The sequence below is a fragment of the Bolinopsis microptera genome, chromosome 9, assembly GCF_026151205.1.
Source record: "Bolinopsis microptera isolate Bmic1 chromosome 9, MBARI_Bmic_1.0, whole genome shotgun sequence".
NCBI lineage: Eukaryota > Metazoa > Ctenophora > Tentaculata > Lobata > Bolinopsidae > Bolinopsis > Bolinopsis microptera.
The window spans coordinates 14,719,624-14,740,906 of record NC_087080.1 but is presented as its reverse complement, the minus strand read 5'-3'; the positions used below and the strand labels follow the sequence as shown (position 1 = coordinate 14,740,906).

Genomic DNA, 21,283 nt, shown 5'->3' with positions numbered 1-21,283 from the left:
CAACGTTCTTACTTCCCCCTATCTGGTTTTCTACTTTCTTAACTGCAGCGTGGATCTTCTTCGGGGCGCAAGCAGCACTGATACTCTTGCTAACGACTGAAGAGTAGCTTCTAATCTCCGTTTGCACGGTATTCTGCGCTGATTTTATCTGTTCGTCACTCTTTTCTATTATTATAGTATATTACTTTACTTTGAAGATCGATGTTAGTGCATTGATCTGAAATCTTCTCATTTCGTAGCTGATCTCTTCAAATCGCAAGATTGAATATCATCGTAGTATGTCATGTTGCTTTCACTGGAAATCTCGAAAAAAACACTGTCCCTGGCATCTGCGACTTGGTCCACATACAACTTATGAAAGATGTGATCTCTAACCTCGTGATCTCTAACCTCGTGCATGACCTTGCTGTACGGCAAGTTAAACAAGGATCTGAAACTACTAGGTTCCGTACAGACTCAACTCTGCACCCGTGTCAATATGTTCATTATATGCAAGCCTCTTGATTTATAATCACCGAGTCTAGTAATTGTTTAAGAGAGTTCTCTGGCAGTTACGAAACTCGAGAGACTGTGGGATACTGAAGGGAAAGGAAGCAGTTCTAACGAGCTCTTCTCAAACACAAGGATATAACTTGTGAACTCGGCTAGTATATATGAAACATTTGTCATGGAGTTGTAGAGGGAGTTATGTGCCTCGCCGGGCTAAAGTAGTGGATGACCTTGCTGTACGGCAAGTTAAACAAGGATCTGAAACTACTAGGTTCCGTACAGACTCAACTCTGCACCCGTGTCAATATGTTCATTATATGCAAGCCTCTTGATTTATAATCACCGAGTCTAGTAATTGTTTAAGAGAGTTCTCTGGCAGTTACGAAACTCGAGAGACTGTGGGATACTGAAGGGAAAGGAAGCAGTTCTAACGAGCTCTTCTCAAACACAAGGATATATTCTTGTGAACTCGGCTAGTATATATGAAACATTTGTCATGGAGTTGTAGAGGGAGTTATGTGCCTCGCCGGGCTAAAGTAGTGGATGACCTTGCTGTACGGCAAGTTAAACAAGGATCTGAAACTACTAGGTTCCGTACAGACTCAACTCTGCACCCGTGTCAATATGTTCATTATATGCAAGCCTCTTGATTTATATTCTCTAGATGTCTATTATACAAGGGTTCCATGTATAATTCTGTCCTCAAGATGTATAATAGCGAGCACACAAATGCACAGGCTATTAAATTACAAAAAGATAAGAGTCAAGTATCAAGATTTAAGAGAGCTCGATAATTGCAACGTTAAAACTACACTGACTACACACACGGCTATACAAAAATTGCGGACATAATAGTTGTCAATATCTGAAGTCAGAATAAGTTAGAACATTACTGGTAATAGCTCGATAATAGAAACATTACATGATCATGGGGGCAAGATTAAGATTCGCCACAAAAACCAAGAATACACCCTTTGCGACATAATCTTTAAAAGTGGAGAGCACGTTTCCTTGATTTGTGTATGCGATTTGTATGCGATTTCACCCCTGTATGCAATTTGTGTTCCGGGGTATTTGGAACAGGTTTAGGGTTTTAAATAGTTAGTACCTGTCCCAAACCATCATAAAAATCAAGTTTCGAACTCCCAACCCACTCAGGCCACTCCCAGGGGCCACGCCCATCCCAAAATAGCTGAAATCCTGGTAAAATCAAGATTGAAAATCTTTACCCCCGTATGCGATTTATGTTCCATGGGCCACCTACCCCGGAGCATAAATCGCATACGGGGGTAAATATTCTCAGTCTGAATTTGTATGGGATTTGACCAGGATTTCAGCTATTTTGTGATGGGCGTGGCCCCTGGGAGTGGCCTGAGTGGTTTGAGAGGTCGAAACTTGGTTTTTATGTTGGTTTGGGATAGGTACTAGCTATTCAACCACTAAAACATCTGTCCACTACCCCGGAACACAAATCACATACAGGGCCGAGTAAAGATTTTTGACTTGAATTATAGCTTTTCTGGGGTCGGTGCGGCCCTTGGATGTGGTTCCAAGTTGGGTTCAAGGTGTTATTTAGTTATTCATATCATAGTGTCTATAAATATACGATCTGTTTATTTTGACTTTTGAAGGGTTACCGTCATAAATTCTACAAATATAATTATTTTAACGTACGTGCGGCGCGCAAATCGCATACAAAATCGCATACACATTTCAGGGAAACGTCTTCTGTAAAAGTGTGTTTTGTACGGCGCCATGTCTTTCTTGTGAATAACATTGCGCCGCGCGCCCAATTACTACATAAGACAAAACACGCTTGTCGTTCCATGAACCACGTGATCTACCAGGTGGCGATTAGATGTGAACCACTTACAACCCTGTGGAATACCATACACAGTGTACATAATACTAGCGAAAGGGCCTGAGGGAGTCAATGTAACTTCAGTCAATGTTTTTAGGCCGCTGATTATGAATCACCTCGTTGCTCTAACCAGAGCCCTCTCGCTTGCAGTAGCGCGCGACCGCGTGGCTCATGGCTATGTGAAATCACCTCCTATGAAGTATGAAATCGGGAAAAAACGTTTCTCTGAGCTAGCTTAGGAGTTATAGGCAAACTGTTTTGGTCACGTGACTGGCTAGTAAAACGCATATTCATATGTTATGGGTACAGGTACAACCGTCTGCACCTAAAACCTAATTAAAGTTTTTGCCTTGCTCTATCCAGAGCCCTCTCGCTTGCAGTCACGCAGTACGCGTAGACTCATATCATGGCTAGGTGAAGTTTTTGCCGTTGTGATACTTGTTATTTCCAGTTGCGTCGTACTCTTGATAGATTGTTTCCGCATGGCAAATCACCTCCCTAGATTTATGTTTTTATTGGGAATCCTCATCAAAGTCAAATGAAATTAAGTGAATCCGCCTTTCGAGTAATACTAAAAGATAATAAGGGTGGTCGGAGGTCCCTGTTTCAATCATAGTCATACTTGTACTCAATACAAACACTTCGTTTAAATAACAAAGATAAATTGAAACCTAACAATGAAATAAAATAAAAACAAAAGTCCCTCAAAATATTACCAAAATCCCTTAATAAAAATGAAAACAATCAAATAATAAAAAAAAAGAGCTCTCAAAAAGACGGTCCTCTTTAAGACGGCCATTATTTGAAACAGAACAGTTAAAAAGTCTGCTCCATTTCTACTTTCTGTCACCTTTTTCCATTACATAATAAAAACGAGTGAATTTTCACAGAATAAACTGATCAGACGATGTATTTGGACTTGTGGGCTTTGTGGTGACCAGACTCGTACTGGTGTCTCGTTATCGAGAGATAAACCTGTAATGGTTAAATGATACAATAAATGGCAAACTCGTTACTACAAAGTATCATTTTACATTTAAGGGATCGTTCATATATTTTGGACAAAATGTATAATTATGTCCTATTTCCAAAAAACATTAATTTTGAACAACCCAATGTTACTGATGATTATGGTAGTTACGATAAGTAGTAGTTAAATGAAGATATTATATAATCTAAGATTAACCTGAGCTAAGCTAGCGGTTGAGACGGTGTAATCCTCGATATCAAAATCAGCTGAGTTCAGCTCGAGTTTAGTGAAGAGCACAGACCATTTCGTGGTGGTACTCCCCGGAATAGCGTAGGTGACTATCCGGTCTTTTATCTCCTGTGAAATTAAAATTTACATAGGCTATGAAATTCATTTTAAATGTCACGTGCAGCACTTGGTACGTATCTTGACATAGGATTTATCAAAATAATAATAATCAATTTTGTGTAACTATGTACATATTTCTTCTTACCTTGATCTCGGCTCCAGGGAAGTTGTAACTTATGAAAGCTCCGAGGGATGCCATTCTACTATCAAGGTCGTCCTGAAGTCAAATTGTTATTCCCACTGCCAGGATATCAAAAAATTTCAAAAAAAAATACACAGTAATTTTTTCTAAATATCGCTTATCACACACTCAGATTATTCCCACCTGCATTGCTGGATTGAGAGTAACTCTGACGATGGTGTAATCCCCGTACTTTTCCTTCAAATCTCCTATTTCTCCAAGACACTGTAGTGATCCCTGGCTCAGAATACCTATTCGGTTACAGATAGCCTCACTCTCGTGCATACTGAGGGAGATTAGCTGTTAACAGATACGGTTACAGATAGCTTCACTCTCGTGCATACTGAGGGAGATTAGCTGTTAACAGATACGGTTACAGATAGCCTCACTCTCGTGCATACTGAGGGAGGTTAGCTGTTAACAGATACGGTTACAGATAGCCTCACTCTCGTGCATACTGAGGGAGATTAGCTGTTAACAGATACGGTTACAGATAGCCTCACTCTCGTGCATACTGAGGGAGATTAGCTGTTAACAGATACGGTTACAGATAGCTTCACTCTCGTGCATACTGAGGGAGATTAGCTGTTAACAGATACGGTTACAGATAGCTTCACTCTCGTGCATACTGAGGGAGATTAGCTGTTAACAGATACGGTTACAGATAGCCTCACTCTCGTGCATACTGAGGGAGATTAGCTGTTAACAGATACGGTTACAGATAGCCTCACTCTCGTGCATACTGACGGAGATTAGCTGTTAACAGATACGGTTACAGATAGCTTCACTCTCGTGCATACTGAGGGAGATTAGCTGTTAACAGATACGGTTACAGATAGCCTCACTCTCGTGCATACTGAGGGAGATTAGCTGTTAACAGATACGGTTACAGATAGCTTCACTCTCGTGCATACTGAGGGAGATTAGCTGTTACAAGCTAAATGGATACCGGTACAGGTACGGAAACTGTAGATCGAACAAGTTATGTTAAAGCTGTGCTGAGTGAAAAGTGTGCTGTCCTAACTTGTACTTTACTTGTGTACTTACTTGTGAGATGTGATGAGAGTAGCGGTTCCTCTGTCTCTTAGCCTGTTCAGCAGCTGCACCAGCAACTTCTTACCGTCTTCATCAAGACCTGATCAGAAGCTATCATTAGTTGAATAGAAAAATAAGAAAATAGTGAGCTTACCTATCACTTACAGCTCAAATATCAGATATCTATGTTATGAACCAGAGGGAGGCTGTATCTGTTGACGATAATAAATTGATGAAAAAGTACCCTACAGTCCATCTCACCGGTGGTAGGTTCGTCCAGTAGGAGGATGGTGGGAGCACCTATTAGAGCTAATGATACACCCAACTTCTTCTTGTTACCAGCACTAACAGACAAATGTTATCCACTTTTAGTTTTAAGCCATTGAGATTTGAAATTGAAATTGGAAATTGGAATTATAAGTTAGCCACAAAACTCCGCTAATTCGGAGGCGAATTTATTCTAAGAGATCGTTCATATTTTATAAATATTGAGGTAATGATAAAAACACATATTATACAATCATCTGATATAACCTGAGGCTTTGTACTGAGATATCAGCGTGCTCAAGAAGTCCCATAACTTTCATTATCTCACTATATCTTTAACGAGGAATTCCTCGGATTGGTTCTTGATTCGAGCGAACAGTATCATGTGTTGTCGCACTGAGATCGAGACGATTTATTATTTTTAGAGTGGTATTATAATCGAGGTTTAATATATTCTTTTCGGTATTTGTAAACTCAAGAAAATCATAAGGGGTCTTTCACATATTACGTAATTGCAGCCGAGGGGGGAGGGGGTTTCCGAATGATTACGCTAGTGTAATTTTGACACAATAGCTATGTGTAAAAATGATTACGGAGGGGGAGGGCCGGTTTAAAATTGGCCAAAAAGTGATTACATAATATGTGAATGACCCCTTAAACCACCGAGAATTAATGTTTTCTATATCCAGGTTAACTGTGATAAGGTTTGCTAACCAGATAAAGAAGGTATAAGAGCAGGGAACTGAGGACAGTACCCAACACAAGGCTGACTGTGATGATCCTTTAGATTCTCTCCGTTATACAACACAACCCCACCGTGGTCCAGTTCAGAGCCTGTTAATATTCTGAACGTTGTGGACTTGCCGGCTCCGTTCCCTCCCAATAGTCCAAACGTTTCACCAGGTCGGACTCCCAGTGACAACTCGTTTAGTCCAACTACACCGTTACCTGTGGCAAAACTTGTCAAACAACCGCAGTGTTACCAGTAAACACCGCCGGCAGGGTGAGAAATAATAGTAAAGATGGTAATAAAATAATGAAGGTGATCTTGTGATCCAGTTGATCCAGTTGATCTAGTTGATCCAGTTGATCCAGTTGATCCAGTTGATCCAGTTGATGGACGTTTTTCTTATGCCCTGATCAGGGTTTTCACTTTTAGTTATCTTCATAATCAACAGTCAACACTAATAGACTAATGGTGCACAACACTAATGGTGCACTAATGGTGCACTAATGGTGCACTAATGGTGCACTAATGGTGCACAAGATCTCCGAAAGATATATCCCAACCTTTACTCGTATAATGTTTTTGAAGATCCCTGATGACAATGCTATCAAATGCGTACTCCTCTGAGTATATACGCTCCCTTTCCCTGACAACACCTTCTTCTTCTTGTAGAACAGACATGAGGGGAACTCTTACTATCTGACAGATAATGGGGTTAGATAGGAAAATTAGGATTAAATTATACTAACTTTTAATTTTTAGTATAACTGAGTGGATCAATCGTACCAAGAGTTCTGGCTAAGATTCGTATCGACAATATCTCACCTGTTTTTTATTGCTTAGGTACCTCCTCCTGACCCTATCGTAGGATATAAGCATGATAAGGTACACGACAGAGCAGATTGCCAGAGCAGCTATGTTTCCTGCTATACCAGGCTGTTCGAAGGAGAGGTAGCTAGCACTCGGCTCCTCTGTACATAGGCCTATCTGTGGGGAGGTATTTAAGTGTTAAAAAGTTGTAGATCAAAAATGTGTGATACTATTTCACGAGTTTATCTATGCGAAATGATTAAGCCTAAGGGGAACTATTTCGACAACTAGTACCAAGAAAGTCAACTAGTGCCTGGGAAGATCAAGAAATAAAGTTCGTGATTGAGGCTTGAGCTCATGGCTATAAAAGTGGCTCACATTGCACTTTTGCTGGAGATTGTAGTTCTTGTAGATGGAGGACATGGCGTGAGCTGCAGAGAAACTGGGCAACACCATAAATAATATACTCAGTATATCTGCTACCTGAGGGATAAAGGTGTTATTTCACAAAGGTGTTAACTGTTATTGTATCTTAAATATTAGGGGACAAAGGTATTACTTTATCTTAAATGGGGGGTGTTAATTTATCTTAAATAGGGTAAAAAAATCGACAAAATTGGTCTAGGTTTCACTAGTTGAATATTTGCTATTGATTGAGATTACGAATTAAATATAAAAGTGAGAAGTGAAAAAACTTAATTTATGTAGCAGAAAGTTGTTTAAACAGATATACATCAAACTGTGTTACCGATTTGGATGGTGACCATACGTACCTCTTTCATGTCGACTTCATCCAAACAAAACACCCCAAAAATAACGACTGTGACGAACCCCAGTCCTTTGTTTACCAGTTCAGATATGGCGTATGACGCAGTCGGAGTTTTACTGAAAAATTAAATAATCACACTATAAACAATAATATCATTGTAGCAATATTATACCATATACTGGACACAACAGAATAATGAATAATCCCACCATTTAGCCACCAACTTAGCACTAAACAATTCGAGCTAGTGTTTGATTCGACTCAAATTTGTATAAACGAATTGATAGGATAACTTTGTAACTTCTTTAGCCTGCAGCATTTAAGCGGCAAACTGTAAAACTCACCAGACATTAGCTATAAGCAAGCTGAGAGGGAGCCCCGCCAGGAAGTACAAAAAGGTTATTACCCACACCAGAAGCCACCTAGAAATAATCTAGCTTTAAAAAGATCTGTATATAACTATCACCATACCAAACTGTAAGATTAGCAGAAAATCCATCATTTTAGAAAGGATATATAAGAGCTGTATAATTGTGAGTAAAATCCGTGAAATATCAGAAAATGATAATACACACCTGCCATCTTGATAAAAGGCTGGCTCCTCAGTCAATAAAACAGTTGCCGTACACAATATAGAAGATACGAGGGATACTAGTAAGACCACCAAATAGATACCTGAAAGTGGGCTGGGTCAGAATTCGACTAGGAAACAATTTGGCTGGGAATAAATTTGGTCGGGACAGAATTGGCTCGTTTAACTCTATATTTAGCATCTTAACCTCTAAAAAGACAAAATTTTAATGAACGAACAAACTATTCTAGGATAAATTATGAAAAACAAACCCAGCCAAAAGTGGTTAGGTTTGAGGCCAGCAAATTGCTGAAGATGTTTGGCTCCGGATGTAACCTCGGCAGCAGGTAACACCACGGACAGCGAAACCAGAAATGAAACCTGGGGGTAAAAAAGGATTAATGCGATGAAATTTAGCCAGCATCTTTTCGAACATATTGACATATTGAGGTCAACGACTATTTCTGTATTTAATATTAAGTTAAAAAAACACAGATACAAGTCCACGTAAGTCCCTCAACTTTACTCAGATGCAAGTCCAGGAAAGTTAGGTAAAATAATTTGTTGATAAATATGAATCCTACCCCTAGGAGATAAAGAGTCATAAGGGCAATGCTGCTGCCAGGCCTTCCCTCCCCCTCCATAAGAGGGAGCGGTTTATTTATAGTCCTCACGCTCTTGTTTCCTGAGAGTAGGGTGCAATAAAGAACGCGTGAAACATGAGCTTCAGGTATGGAGTTAAGTATGCAATGAGTGTTCTGGGAGTTTTAAGTTATAATTATGGAGTTCAGAACTTAAATCACATTGAACTTGGTGTACAGATAAAATAATGCAGGAAAATAATTCAAATTGCAAGATCAGTTATATTTTACTATGATTTTCAAGTTGCCGGTCACTTTTGGATCAGAGAGCTTACCTCCTGTAGCTGCAATAATAGTGTTGTGGGCTACTGACAAGGAAATGGGTGATGCGTGAAGAGGGGAGTCTCCAAACCGTGCTGTCACCTGTTGTTAAAGTGTTACAGGTGTTTAACAAGTGTTACAGTGTTACAGTGTTACAGTGTTACAGTGTTACAGTGTTACCGTGTTACAGTGTTACAGTGTTACAGTGTTACAGTGTTACAGTGTTACAGTGTTACAGTGTTACAGGTGTTACAGGTGTTACAGGTGTTAAACAAGTGTTACAGGTGTTTAACAAGTGTTACAGTGTTACAGCGTTACAGTGTTACAGTGTTACAGCGTTACAGTGTTACAGTGTTACAGTGTTACAGTGTTACAGTGTTACAGTGTTACAGTGTTACAGTGTTACAGTGTTACAGTGTTACAGTGTTACAGTGTTACAGGTGTTACAGGTGTTACAGGTGTTACCGTGTTACAGTGTTACAGTGTTACAGTGTTACAGTGTTACAGTGTTACAGTGTTACAGTGTTACAGGTGTTACAGGTGTTACAGGTGTTACAGGTGTTAAACAAGTGTTACAGGTGTTTAACAAGTGTTACAGTGTTACAGCGTTACAGTGTTACAGTGTTACAGCGTTACAGTGTTACAGTGTTACAGTGTTACAGTGTTACAGGTGTTACAGGTGTTACAGGTGTTAAACAAGTGTTACAGGTGTTTAACAAGTGTTACAGTGTTACAGTGTTACTGTGTTACAGTTTTACAGTGTTACAGTGTTACAGTGTTACAGGTGTTACAGGTGTTACAGGTGTTAAACAAGTGTTACAGGTGTTTAACAAGTGTTACAGTGTTACAGCGTTACAGTGTTACAGTGTTACAGCGTTACAGCGTTACAGTGTTACAGTGTTACAGTGTTACAGTGTTACAGTGTTACAGTGTTACAGTGTTACAGTGTTACAGTGTTACAGTGTTACAGCGTTACAGTGTTACGAGCGTGCTAAATCACTCGACACTCGATCTTCGAGATTTTTCTAAAAGGACCACTGACAGTTGAAATCATCTAATATTGATGTATTTTCGAACGCTGATTCCGAATCACCCCCCATGACATAGGGTTTAAATGCTCCCTGGCGAGATATTGGCGAAAAACTGTCTTGATCACGTGATAGGAAGTTGGTCTAATTTCTCGTTAGGGTTAGGGTTCCAGCATATGCTTTTGTTAGGGATCGGGTTAGGGTTAGGGTTGGGATCGAATTAGAGGGTTAGGTACTAGGGTTTCGAACAGTCATTCAGGGCCATCTAAAGAACGGGTTAAAAATTCACGTGACAGTCGAGTGTAGAGTGATTAATCATCATCCCAGGTGTAACAGTAGTCAGTGCGAACAAATGTCGTAAATTATCTCATAAATAAAAATAAAGTGTCTCATTGCTAATTTAATTATAACCTTAGACTCTTCTAATTCTTCAGCAACAACGTAGTGTTTTCTGAAATTAGTGAAGCCTAGTTCTTCCTCCAAATCAAGCAAATAGCTGTCCATATCCAAGTTCCCTGGAAATGGAGGCTAGTGTTTTGATGAAAAGTTCTATTAACATTTCACTAAAATTCAATGAAAGAAATATTGCTTTTTGAAAAAATATGCTTGTTGGCGAATCACATTTTTTTCAATTTCCAAATCAATTTACGCTCAAATCTTAAATCATGACAAACTTAAAATAAAATTATGCTACATTATTCCTCAACATTAATTTTTCCAAACCGATATGAGAGATATCGAACAGCTCTGTTCCAGACAAAGCTACAGTTTTCTCCAGGCCTCTTGTCAGGGATGCACTTCCAGCAGATGATAGGTAAGGTAGCTGTAATGCTCGGTGGTGAGTTCAGTACCAACTATCATGTAACTATCAAAATCACTGACCAATATATTCTCTTCATTGAACTACAACACCGACCGTAAATTAATCAGAGTATTCATAATCAGTGCATGATTAGCGCTTGTATAATTTTAATGACTTTCTATATCAATTAATGTATACTTGAAGTCTTTTATCTCCTCCATTAATCGTGTATTTACTATCTCTACAATCTACATCCCTTATATGGGCATAACGTGATATTTACTCACAGTTGTTTTAGGATAAGCTGTTACCCAAAGAAGAAGGGGCTTTGTGACATCAGCCTGTTTACCGATACGTAGGACCAGAAACATCAGCACACAGAACACTGTAGGTTTTAATTGTTTAAGATAATCAAGTATGATTTATCCGTTTACGGTAAATACTACTTAGCTTTTAGTTACTGGTTCACGAAAGTAAAACTTATATAAATATAATGAGTTAACTATTATAAATCATAATATCATTTCCAAGAAGTGTAAAATATATGACGACCTTGCAGTTTACACATACCTGCACATACCTGCACATACCTGCACATACCTACACATACCTGCACATACCTGCACATACCTTACACATACCTACACATACCTGCACATACCTACACAGTACACATACCTTACACATACCTACACATACCTGCAGGTAAAATGGTCATGGCGAGAGTGAGGAACCAGTGATGTTTGAATATCTTGAAGTTCTTTACTATGGACGCCCACAGAGCAGGAGGAATCATGGACGGGACACCCATCGGCGTTCTCTGTAACATTACTTTGAGCTCTACGTCTCCCAGAAAGTGGTGTCTACATTTCTAGTATCTTGGTTAGTATTTTGGACTATCGAGTCGAAGTATAAAGGTAGTTTTGTCTAGACTTTGAAATAGACAATAAAAGAAACTTAACCAATATATTTTGTACTATAGCAATGGTTTACAACCCAGCACCACATATAAATCGAACTACAATAGTTTACCTGAGACGTAGCAACTCTCATCTCCTCTGGTTCCTTAATGAGGGGATCTCTAGGACTGCCTGGTGTTAGACTCCCCCTATTAACCCGCAGGTTCTTCATGCTCTGCATCCTACTCTTCTGCTTACTGAGGGTCCGGGATGCCATATCTGTTGATCCTATGGTACTTCTCGACACTGCGGGTATGATATGGTTACAGTTGAAATGTTTGGTATTTTTCAGTATTTATACGAAAGTTTAATTTCGAAAGGGAAAGATTGAGTAATCACCTTTTAATTTCTCATTTGACCAAGCTTCGCCTCCAGTGGTAAGCTTGTTATAGGCATCCTCCAAGCTGTTTTCAGAGATAACTATCGACCTAACACCTGAATAAGAAGTTAGTAGTACCATATGTTGAGACTCGGCTACAAATCATCAGGATCATCCTGCTACATGTTGATCAGAGCAGTGTTTATTGAAACTACTAGTGTAAACCCGGCCTTCGGCCGGGATTTCACTGCCGCAGTTAAAAAGGGTAGGAATATTTACCTGCTGAGTCAAAACCCGCATTAGGTGAGCAATTCCATTCGGAGAATTGCCTCATGACCTTAAGTTTTGGGACAGAATTTTGAATTAGGCCTTTAAAAACATTTGGCCGCCAAATTTTTAAAAAGGCCTAACTCAAAATTCTGTCCCAAAACTTAAGTTCATGAGGCAATTCTACGTTGATTCTGAAAATTTCATGAAAAAATATTGAAACCCTATTGAGTTCTATTGTTTTGAGCGAAGTCAGTTTCGCAAATATCGCGACCTGAGATATGGGTGATTTTGTTCATTTTTTGCGATTATTTGAACACAGAATCCACAGTTAGGTAGATATTGAGCTGACAATCATAGAGAATGTGTAGTTTAGGCTTAACTTTCATATAAAGTTGGTTTCATTCAAAAATATTGATATTTGATTAATTTATGGACCAAAATCGATCAAATTAGGTGCGTATGCCCAAATATGGGCATATAGTTTTAGCTCATAACTCAGCCATTTGTTGTCCAATCTTGATGAAATTTCATGTACGAGTTCAGGGGATCACTAGCTACAACTACAAGTAAAGCACCTAACATCTGGTTTTTGGGCATGTTCAGGGTATTTGGCTACATTGGGCCTAATTTGGACCAAATATGGGCGTGGCTGCCCCGCGGGCACCGTTTGGAGGTTGGGGTCCGGGACAACATCAAAAGTTTGGTCACCGATCATAGTTTGTTGGTCAATTGCTATCTCGAAACCAAGTTTCACAAAAAATCAGGGTGAACCCCCCTTAAAGTAACTCTTTGGATTTAACAATAATATTAATATCTACATACCATATTTATTTTTATTTTAATCATTTCTAAATGAGCAGGACTCGCTCTCAGTACGCCGTGATATTCACAATTTTGTGATTGATTCTAACTTGATTCTGCTTTATTACAGAATGAATGAACGATAAACAATTAAACTTGAAAACACTTGTAATTGAAATCATTTCTGACCCTCAGTTACTACTCAGTTAGTAACTAGTAAGCAATATATTTTGAATAGCAAAAAATGTAACGTGTTTTAATTAAATATTTATTCCAGGTTAATCATGTTTAAAGTACGAGTAACAACAAGTAAAATTAGCTATTTCTTTGAATCAAAAGTTAGAATGAAGAGGTGCGCTGACTTTGAAACTGCCATTAAATTCTGTATTTGGTCGTATTGAAAATATAACTTTTCCTGGACCGAAGCTATACAGTTTTAAAAGAATTCTTCTCCAGAAACCAATTGCACCGTGACGGTTCAATTTGACATTTTTTTAGCCTCTGTGAGAAATAAACCTAATCTTTTGGGCCGCTATATTTTCAAAGGGCTTTGCCAGCAAATTCTCCAACTCTCTGTGCTGTTCTGTGTACCTAAAAGAAGCTTGTAATCTGTCTGAGAATGTTAAAGACTCCTCATGTGAGATCTTTTCAATGTAACATAAAGACAGGGGTCAAAACAGGTACCCAGACCAATGACAAAACAAAGCTTTATTCATGAGCATTGCAAGCAGAGGGTTCCTGCTTCATTGTGGCAAGCAAACCCGTTGCTAACTCCCCTTATACCAAGGATTAAAACAAAGGCCATTATGACATTAGACAAACTATGGACATTGTGCTCAGTCATATCGACGCCACGAACTCGTGAGAGCTGGATTTTGGCTCTCACCAAAACAATCTTTACACAATCTTTACACTTGTGCTACGCAAGGCGTAGTGAATTCTTAAAATGTACGTTTTGCTATTGATATTATTCCAACTCGTTTCTGGCTCTCTAACAGATCAATCAGTGAGATCTGCTCGCAGAGGTAATCACACTATATAGTGACAACACTATATAGTGACAAGCACTTCATAATGACAGCTGATCTTTGTCATTATATAGTGTGCAAAACGCACTATATAGTGACAACACTATAGTGACAAGTTTATCTTACTTTTCTTTAATTCTACTTTTAGAATACTACTGAAGCAAATAATTTAGTGTATTGGTGTAGTGTATTCAACAGAAGGAGTAGCCATGATTGATATAGCTTGCCCTTCATTGAGCATTATATATACGAGTACCACCACATGATAACGAGCTCCAACGACACCAACAAGTTCCAACAAGTACTCATGTTTCTACTCGAGTACTTGGGTCACATCCTTTCCACAGCTTGCCAAAAAATATTTGAGATGACGGATCAGCTAGTGATGATCTGTAGCACGTTCGATGTTACGCGACCTTACCATTTGAAGGCATGGGTCACATCCTTTTAGGTAGCCATCGACCTCTACTCCAGTGACTTCTATGAAATACCATACTAGTACTACTTCTCCTGAAATTGGTATACCTTATCGGACTTTATTTGAACGGACATTAATTGGACACAGGAGGCCCTTTTAATGCGTTCATTTTAATGTCCGTTAAAAATCATGTCCGTTCACGTAATGTCCGGTTAAGTAACGTCCGATAAGGTTTATATAGTAGCTATGATAATGATTATGATTACAGCTTTTAAAAATGTTTGAATTATGGCTCAATTCGTCAGCTAATAAATCTCTATAATGCCATATGTGATTCTCGCCACAATGGAGGAGAACCATATCTTATTTGACACGTGAAAATGATCAAACTCCAGTATTGGCCAACCAACGTGCATGAAAAACAAGCATGGACAACATTCCATCATTATTCCGATCTCTTTTTGAACAAACATTTCATTGTGTAGCATTTATATTCCAAATTTTTCCAAAACTAAGCATTCCAAAACTAAGCATAAGTTGCAACCATAAAACCTTTCAGTTTTTTAGACGTACATTAGGAAAACTTCGCATACCTTATCGGACCTTATTTGGACGGACATTACTTGAACGGACATAAATGTGAACGGACATTAATATGAACGCTAGAAGGCAATCAAAACCATCAAAAATTGAAATTTGTTTTCATTTTTTTACGTTTTTTAAATTTTGTCCTGCACTGTTGGCCATGTTTCACAATGGCCAATTCCCATTGGTATCCCAAACTCCAGAGTCTCGCCCCACCCATATAAGTTGTTCTAGCTATGTATTCATGTGGTGCGATGATAATAAGTGATCTTTACGTCGGTTGATCAGATGCTATACTTAAATTAAAACCTCTCACGATTAAAGTCATCTGATACACTATATGACTGATGACATCAGCTGAAGACGATTTACACATGTATTTTGAAGGTTCCCGTACTGTAGTGCGACACATACCCTAGTGCGAAACATACCCTAGTGCGAAACCTTCAAGATCGACACTGTCGCACTAAAGTACGCTACCTGGACTGTAGTGCGACACGAACTAAAGTGCGACAAAAAACTTTACGCATTCAATAAAGACTTCCGTACTGCTATCAACTACATACTCATAACTAAAAGTCTTTTAACATCAACTACTCAGAAGTTTATAAATATCAACTACATACTCATAACTAAAAGTCTATTGATATCAACTTAATATTCATAACTAAAAGTCTATCAATATCAACTACTCATATTTCAGAAGTGTATAAATATCAACTACATACTCATAACTAAAAGTTTATTAATCTCAACTACTCAGAAGTCTATAAGTATCAACTACATACTCATAACTAAAAGTTTATTAATATCAACTAAATACTCATAATTAAAAGTCTATTAATATCAACTACTCAGAAGTTTGTTAATACCGATTACTTTCACCAGTGGCCGCCGAATGTGACACAGGATTTGTAAAGTGCGCGGATCAAGAGCAATGTATTCGGGAATCATTTGTTTGTGACGGCGGAGATCCAGATTGTGAAGATGGGTCAGATGAAGAAAATTGCACAGGTTGAGTTTTAATAAACTCTTTTTTGAATTTGACATTAAATACTTTTGAGTTTGCCATTAACTTTTAACTTTAAAACGTTTAATCAAACATGATAGTTTTCCATAGTTTTCCACTACCTTATCGGACCTTATTTCGACGGACATTACTTGAACAATCAAAACCATCAAAAATTGAAATTTGTTTTCATTTTTTTACGTTTTTTAAATTTTGTCCTGCACTGTTGGCCATGTTTCACAATGGCCAATTCCCATTGGTATCCCAAACTCCAGAGTCTCGCCCCACCCATATAAGTTGTTCTAGCTATGTATTCATGTGGTGCGATGATAATAAGTGATCTTTACGTCGGTTGATCAGATGCTATACTTAAATTAAAACCTCTCACGATTAAAGTCATCTGATACACTATATGACTGATGACATCAGCTGAAGACGATTTACACATGTATTTTGAAGGTTCCCGTACTGTAGTGCGACATGTACCCTAGTGCGAAACATACCCCAGTGCGACTTCCGTACTGCTATCAACTACATACTCATAACTAAAAGTCTTTTAATATCAACTACTCAGAAGTTTATAAATATCAACTACATACTCATAACTAAAAGTCTATTGATATCAACTTAATATTCATAACTAAAAGTCTATCAATATCAACTACTCATATTTCAGAAGTGTATAAATATCAACTACATACTCATAACTAAAAGTCTATTGATATCAACTTAATATTCATAACTAAAAGTCTTTTAATATCAACTACTCAGAAGTTTATAAATATCAACTACATACTCATAACTAAAAGTCTATTGATATCAACTTAATATTCATAACTAAAAGTCTTTTAATATCAACTACTCAGAAGTTTATAAATATCAACTACATACTCATAACTAAAAGTCTATTGATATCAACTTAATATTCATAACTAAAAGTCTATCAATATCAACTACTCATATTTCAGAAGTGTATAAATATCAACTACATACTCATAACTAAAAGTTTATTAATCTCAACTACTCAGAAGTCTATAAGTATCAACTACATACTCATAACTAAAAGTTTATTAATATCAACTAAATACTCATAATTAAAAGTCTATTAATATCAACTACTCAGAAGTCTGTTAATACCGATTACTTTCACCAGTGGCCGCCGAATGTGACACAGGATTTGTAAAGTGCGCGGATCAAGAGCAATGTATTCGGGAATCATTTGTTTGTGACGGCCTAGATCCAGATTGTGAAGATGGGTCAGATGAAGAAAATTGCACAGGTTGAGTTTTAATAAACTCTTTTTTGAATTTGACATTAAATACTTTTGAGTTTGCCATTAACTTTTAACTTTAAAACGTTTAATCAAACATGATAGTTTTCCATAGTTTTCCACTACCTTATCGGACCTTATTTCGACGGACATTACTTGAACAATCAAAACCATCAAAAATTGAAATTTTTTTTCATTTTTTTAACGTTTTTTAAATTTTAGCAGATGATTTATAAATATATTTTTCATACAGTAAGCAAGAAGAGCAGTCTTTAATCAGCTGTAAACATGTTAAAATATATTTACATCAACATGATTATTGTTTAATATTCCATATCATCTTCATCAAATGGGTTTTCGGGCATAAAATATTCCATGCTTAAAGCATCAGTAATACCCGCTTTTTGGAAACCTTTTTTTTTTATCAAACTACCTCAGTCCTGCATTTCAGTGTAAACTTTTACCACCCATTCGGCGTGAAGTGGTTTTATCTTTGACAACTTTAGGTTAACCTTAACATCACGTGGAAATTTCCCAGCACTTATCTGTTTCTTTACCTCGCTGAGTAATATGAACTATAACAACGTCGGAAAATGTCTTTGGCAACACGATTTATCGTAATATCTAGAGGATGAAATGGGAAACAAGTTTTTCATGTTGGCGGGGACTAGCTCATGGACTATGTTGTTGACTGCCATAATTTTGTTGACTTTTTCCGTCAAGTGACCGGCCCTGAAAACATCATATACTAACAAATTTTTCTGTGCCTCCGGCAGACCAAGGAGAACCTTTTCAACATTAACATACGACACTATGATGTTCTTGATAAAATGTATTGTTGTAGATTCATTTACCCAATGTTTCTCGTTAAAAATAACCTCAAAGTCGTTCGGAAATGTATATTTAGGAATAAGTAGTGATTGCTTTGTTTTTCCCTCGTAGATCAACTGCATGAGCAAAAAAATTTAGATCAAGATAGTGGTCATGCCATCTAATGTGATATTTACAATTTAGATCTTTAAAGTACATATAATTACTTGTTTTCATTGATTCAACGATATAGTTTAGTCAGAAGTTTATAAATATCAACTACATACTCATAACTAAAAGTCTATTGATATCAACTTAATATTCATAACTAAAAGTCTATCAATATCAACTACTCATATTTCAGAAGTGTATAAATATCAACTACATACTCATAACTAAAAGTTTATTAATCTCAACTACTCAGAAGTCTATAAGTATCAACTACATACTCATAACTAAAAGTTTATTAATATCAACTAAATACTCATAATTAAAAGTCTATTAATATCAACTACTCAGAAGTTTGTTAATACCGATTACTTTCACCAGTGGCCGCCGAATGTGACACAGGATTTGTAAAGTGCGCGGATCAAGAGCAATGTATTCGGGAATCATTTGTTTGTGACGGCGGAGATCCAGATTGTGAAGATGGGTCAGATGAAGAAAATTGCACAGGTTGAGTTTTAATAAACTCTTTTTTGAATTTGACATTAAATACTTTTGAGTTTGCCATTAACTTTTAACTTTAAAACGTTTAATCAAACATGATAGTTTTCCATAGTTTTCCACTACCTTATCGGACCTTATTTCGACGGACATTACTTGAACAATCAAAACCATCAAAAATTGAAATTTTTTTTCATTTTTTTAACGTTTTTTAAATTTTAGCAGATGATTTATAAATATATTTTTCATACAGTAAGCAAGAAGAGCAGTCTTTAATCAGCTGTAAACATGTTAAAATATATTTACATCAACATGATTATTGTCTAATATTCCATATCATCTTCATCAAATGGGTTTTCGGGCATAAAATATTCCATGCTTAAAGCATCAGTAATACCCGCTTTTTGGAAACTTTTTTTTTTATCAAACTACCTCAGTCCTGCATTTCAGTGTAAACTTTTACCACCCATTCGGCGTGAAGTGGTTTTATCTTTGACAACTTTAGGTTAACCTTAACATCACGTGGAAATTTCCCAGCACTTATCTGTTTCTTTACCTCGCTGAGTAATATGAACTATAACAACGTCGGAAAATGTCTTTGGCAACACGATTTATCGTAATATCTAGAGGATGAAATGGGAAACAAGTTTTTCATGTTGGCGGGGACTAGCTCATGGACTATGTTGTTGACTGCCATAATTTTGTTGACTTTTTCCGTCAAGTGACCGGCCCTGAAAACATCATATACTAACAAATTTTTCTGTGCCTCCGGCAGACCAAGGAGAACCTTTTCGACATTAACATACGACACTATGATGTTCTTGATAAAATGTATTGTTGTAGATTCATTTACCCAATGTTTCTCGTTAAAAATAACCTCAAAGTCGTTCGGAAATGTATATTTAGGAATAAGTAGTGATTGCTTTGTTTTTCCCTCGTAGATCAACTGCATGAGCAAAAAAATTTAGATCAAGATAGTGGTCATGCCATCTAATGTGATATTTACAATTTAGATCTTTAAAGTACATATAATTACTTGTTTTCATTGATTCAACGATATAGTTTAGTCAGAAGTTTATAAATATCAACTACATACTCATAACTAAAAGTCTATTGATATCAACTTAATATTCATAACTAAAAGTCTATCAATATCAACTACTCATATTTCAGAAGTGTATAAATATCAACTACATACTCATAACTAAAAGTTTATTAATCTCAACTACTCAGAAGTCTATAAGTATCAACTACATACTCATAACTAAAAGTTTATTAATATCAACTAAATACTCATAATTAAAAGTCTATTAATATCAACTACTCAGAAGTTTGTTAATACCGATTACTTTCACCAGTGGCCGCCGAATGTGACACAGGATTTGTAAAGTGCGCGGATCAAGAGCAATGTATTCGGGAATCATTTGTTTGTGACGGCGGAGATCCAGATTGTGAAGATGGGTCAGATGAAGAAAATTGCACAGGTTGAGTTTTAATAAACTCTTTTTTGAATTTGACATTAAATACTTTTGAGTTTGCCATTAACTTTTAACTTTAAAACGTTTAATCAAACATGATAGTTTTCCATAGTTTTCCACTACCTTATCGGACCTTATTTCGACGGACATTACTTGAACAATCAAAACCATCAAAAATTGAAATTTGTTTTCATTTTTTTACGTTTTTTAAATTTTGTCCTGCACTGTTGGCCATGTTTCACAATGGCCAATTCCCATTGGTATCCCAAACTCCAGAGTCTCGCCCCACCCATATAAGTTGTTCTAGCTATGTATTCATGTGGTGCGATGATAATAAGTGATCTTTACGTCGGTTGATCAGATGCTATACTTAAATTAAAACCTCTCACGATTAAAGTCATCTGATACACTATATGACTGATGACATCAGCTGAAGACGATTTACACATGTATTTTGAAGGTTCCCGTACTGTAGTGCGACACGTACCCTAGTGCGAAACATACCCCAGTGCGAAACCTTCAAGATCGACACTGTCGCACTAAAGTACGCTACCTGGACTGTAGTGCGACACGAACTAAAGTGCGACAAAAAACTTTACGCATTCAATAAAGACTTCCGTACTGCTATCAACTACATACTCATAACTAAAAGTCTTTTAATATCAACTACTCAGAAGTTTATAAATATCAACTACATACTCATAACTAAAAGTCTATTGATATCAACTTAATATTCATAACTAAAAGTCTATCAATATCAACTACTCATATTTCAGAAGTGTATAAATATCAACTACATACTCATAACTAAAAGTCTATTGATATCAACTTAATATTCATAACTAAAAGTCTTTTAATATCAACTACTCAGAAGTTTATAAATATCAACTACATACTCATAACTAAAAGT

General features: G+C 37.0%; 1 protein-coding gene across 1 annotated transcript in view; it reads right to left on the bottom strand.

Annotated features, from left to right (window-relative positions):
* Positions 1–2,998: 2,998 nt before the first annotated feature.
* The window catches only part of LOC134820764 (ATP-binding cassette sub-family A member 2-like), a 47,521-nt gene continuing 29,236 nt past the window's right edge, over positions 2,999–21,283 (bottom strand). Inside the window, exons 20-42 of the mRNA XM_063831352.1 lie at positions 12,059–12,154; positions 11,793–11,965; positions 11,460–11,580; positions 11,048–11,145; positions 10,682–10,781; positions 10,370–10,473; positions 8,945–9,032; positions 8,613–8,713; positions 8,301–8,409; positions 8,033–8,132; positions 7,802–7,879; positions 7,462–7,573; positions 7,067–7,171; positions 6,704–6,865; positions 6,442–6,577; positions 5,866–6,099; positions 5,419–5,547; positions 5,146–5,228; positions 4,897–4,984; positions 3,994–4,135; positions 3,814–3,885; positions 3,537–3,677; positions 2,999–3,325 (exon numbers count right to left, since the gene is read on the bottom strand). Coding sequence (XP_063687422.1) covers positions 5,471–5,547; positions 5,866–6,099; positions 6,442–6,577; positions 6,704–6,865; positions 7,067–7,171; positions 7,462–7,573; positions 7,802–7,879; positions 8,033–8,132; positions 8,301–8,409; positions 8,613–8,713; positions 8,945–9,032; positions 10,370–10,473; positions 10,682–10,781; positions 11,048–11,145; positions 11,460–11,580; positions 11,793–11,965; positions 12,059–12,154 — 1,994 coding nt within the window. The 3' untranslated portion in view covers positions 2,999–3,325; positions 3,537–3,677; positions 3,814–3,885; ... (2 more) ...; positions 5,146–5,228; positions 5,419–5,470. The remainder of the gene's footprint in view (positions 3,326–3,536; positions 3,678–3,813; positions 3,886–3,993; positions 4,136–4,896; positions 4,985–5,145; positions 5,229–5,418; positions 5,548–5,865; positions 6,100–6,441; positions 6,578–6,703; positions 6,866–7,066; positions 7,172–7,461; positions 7,574–7,801; positions 7,880–8,032; positions 8,133–8,300; positions 8,410–8,612; positions 8,714–8,944; positions 9,033–10,369; positions 10,474–10,681; positions 10,782–11,047; positions 11,146–11,459; positions 11,581–11,792; positions 11,966–12,058; positions 12,155–21,283) is intronic.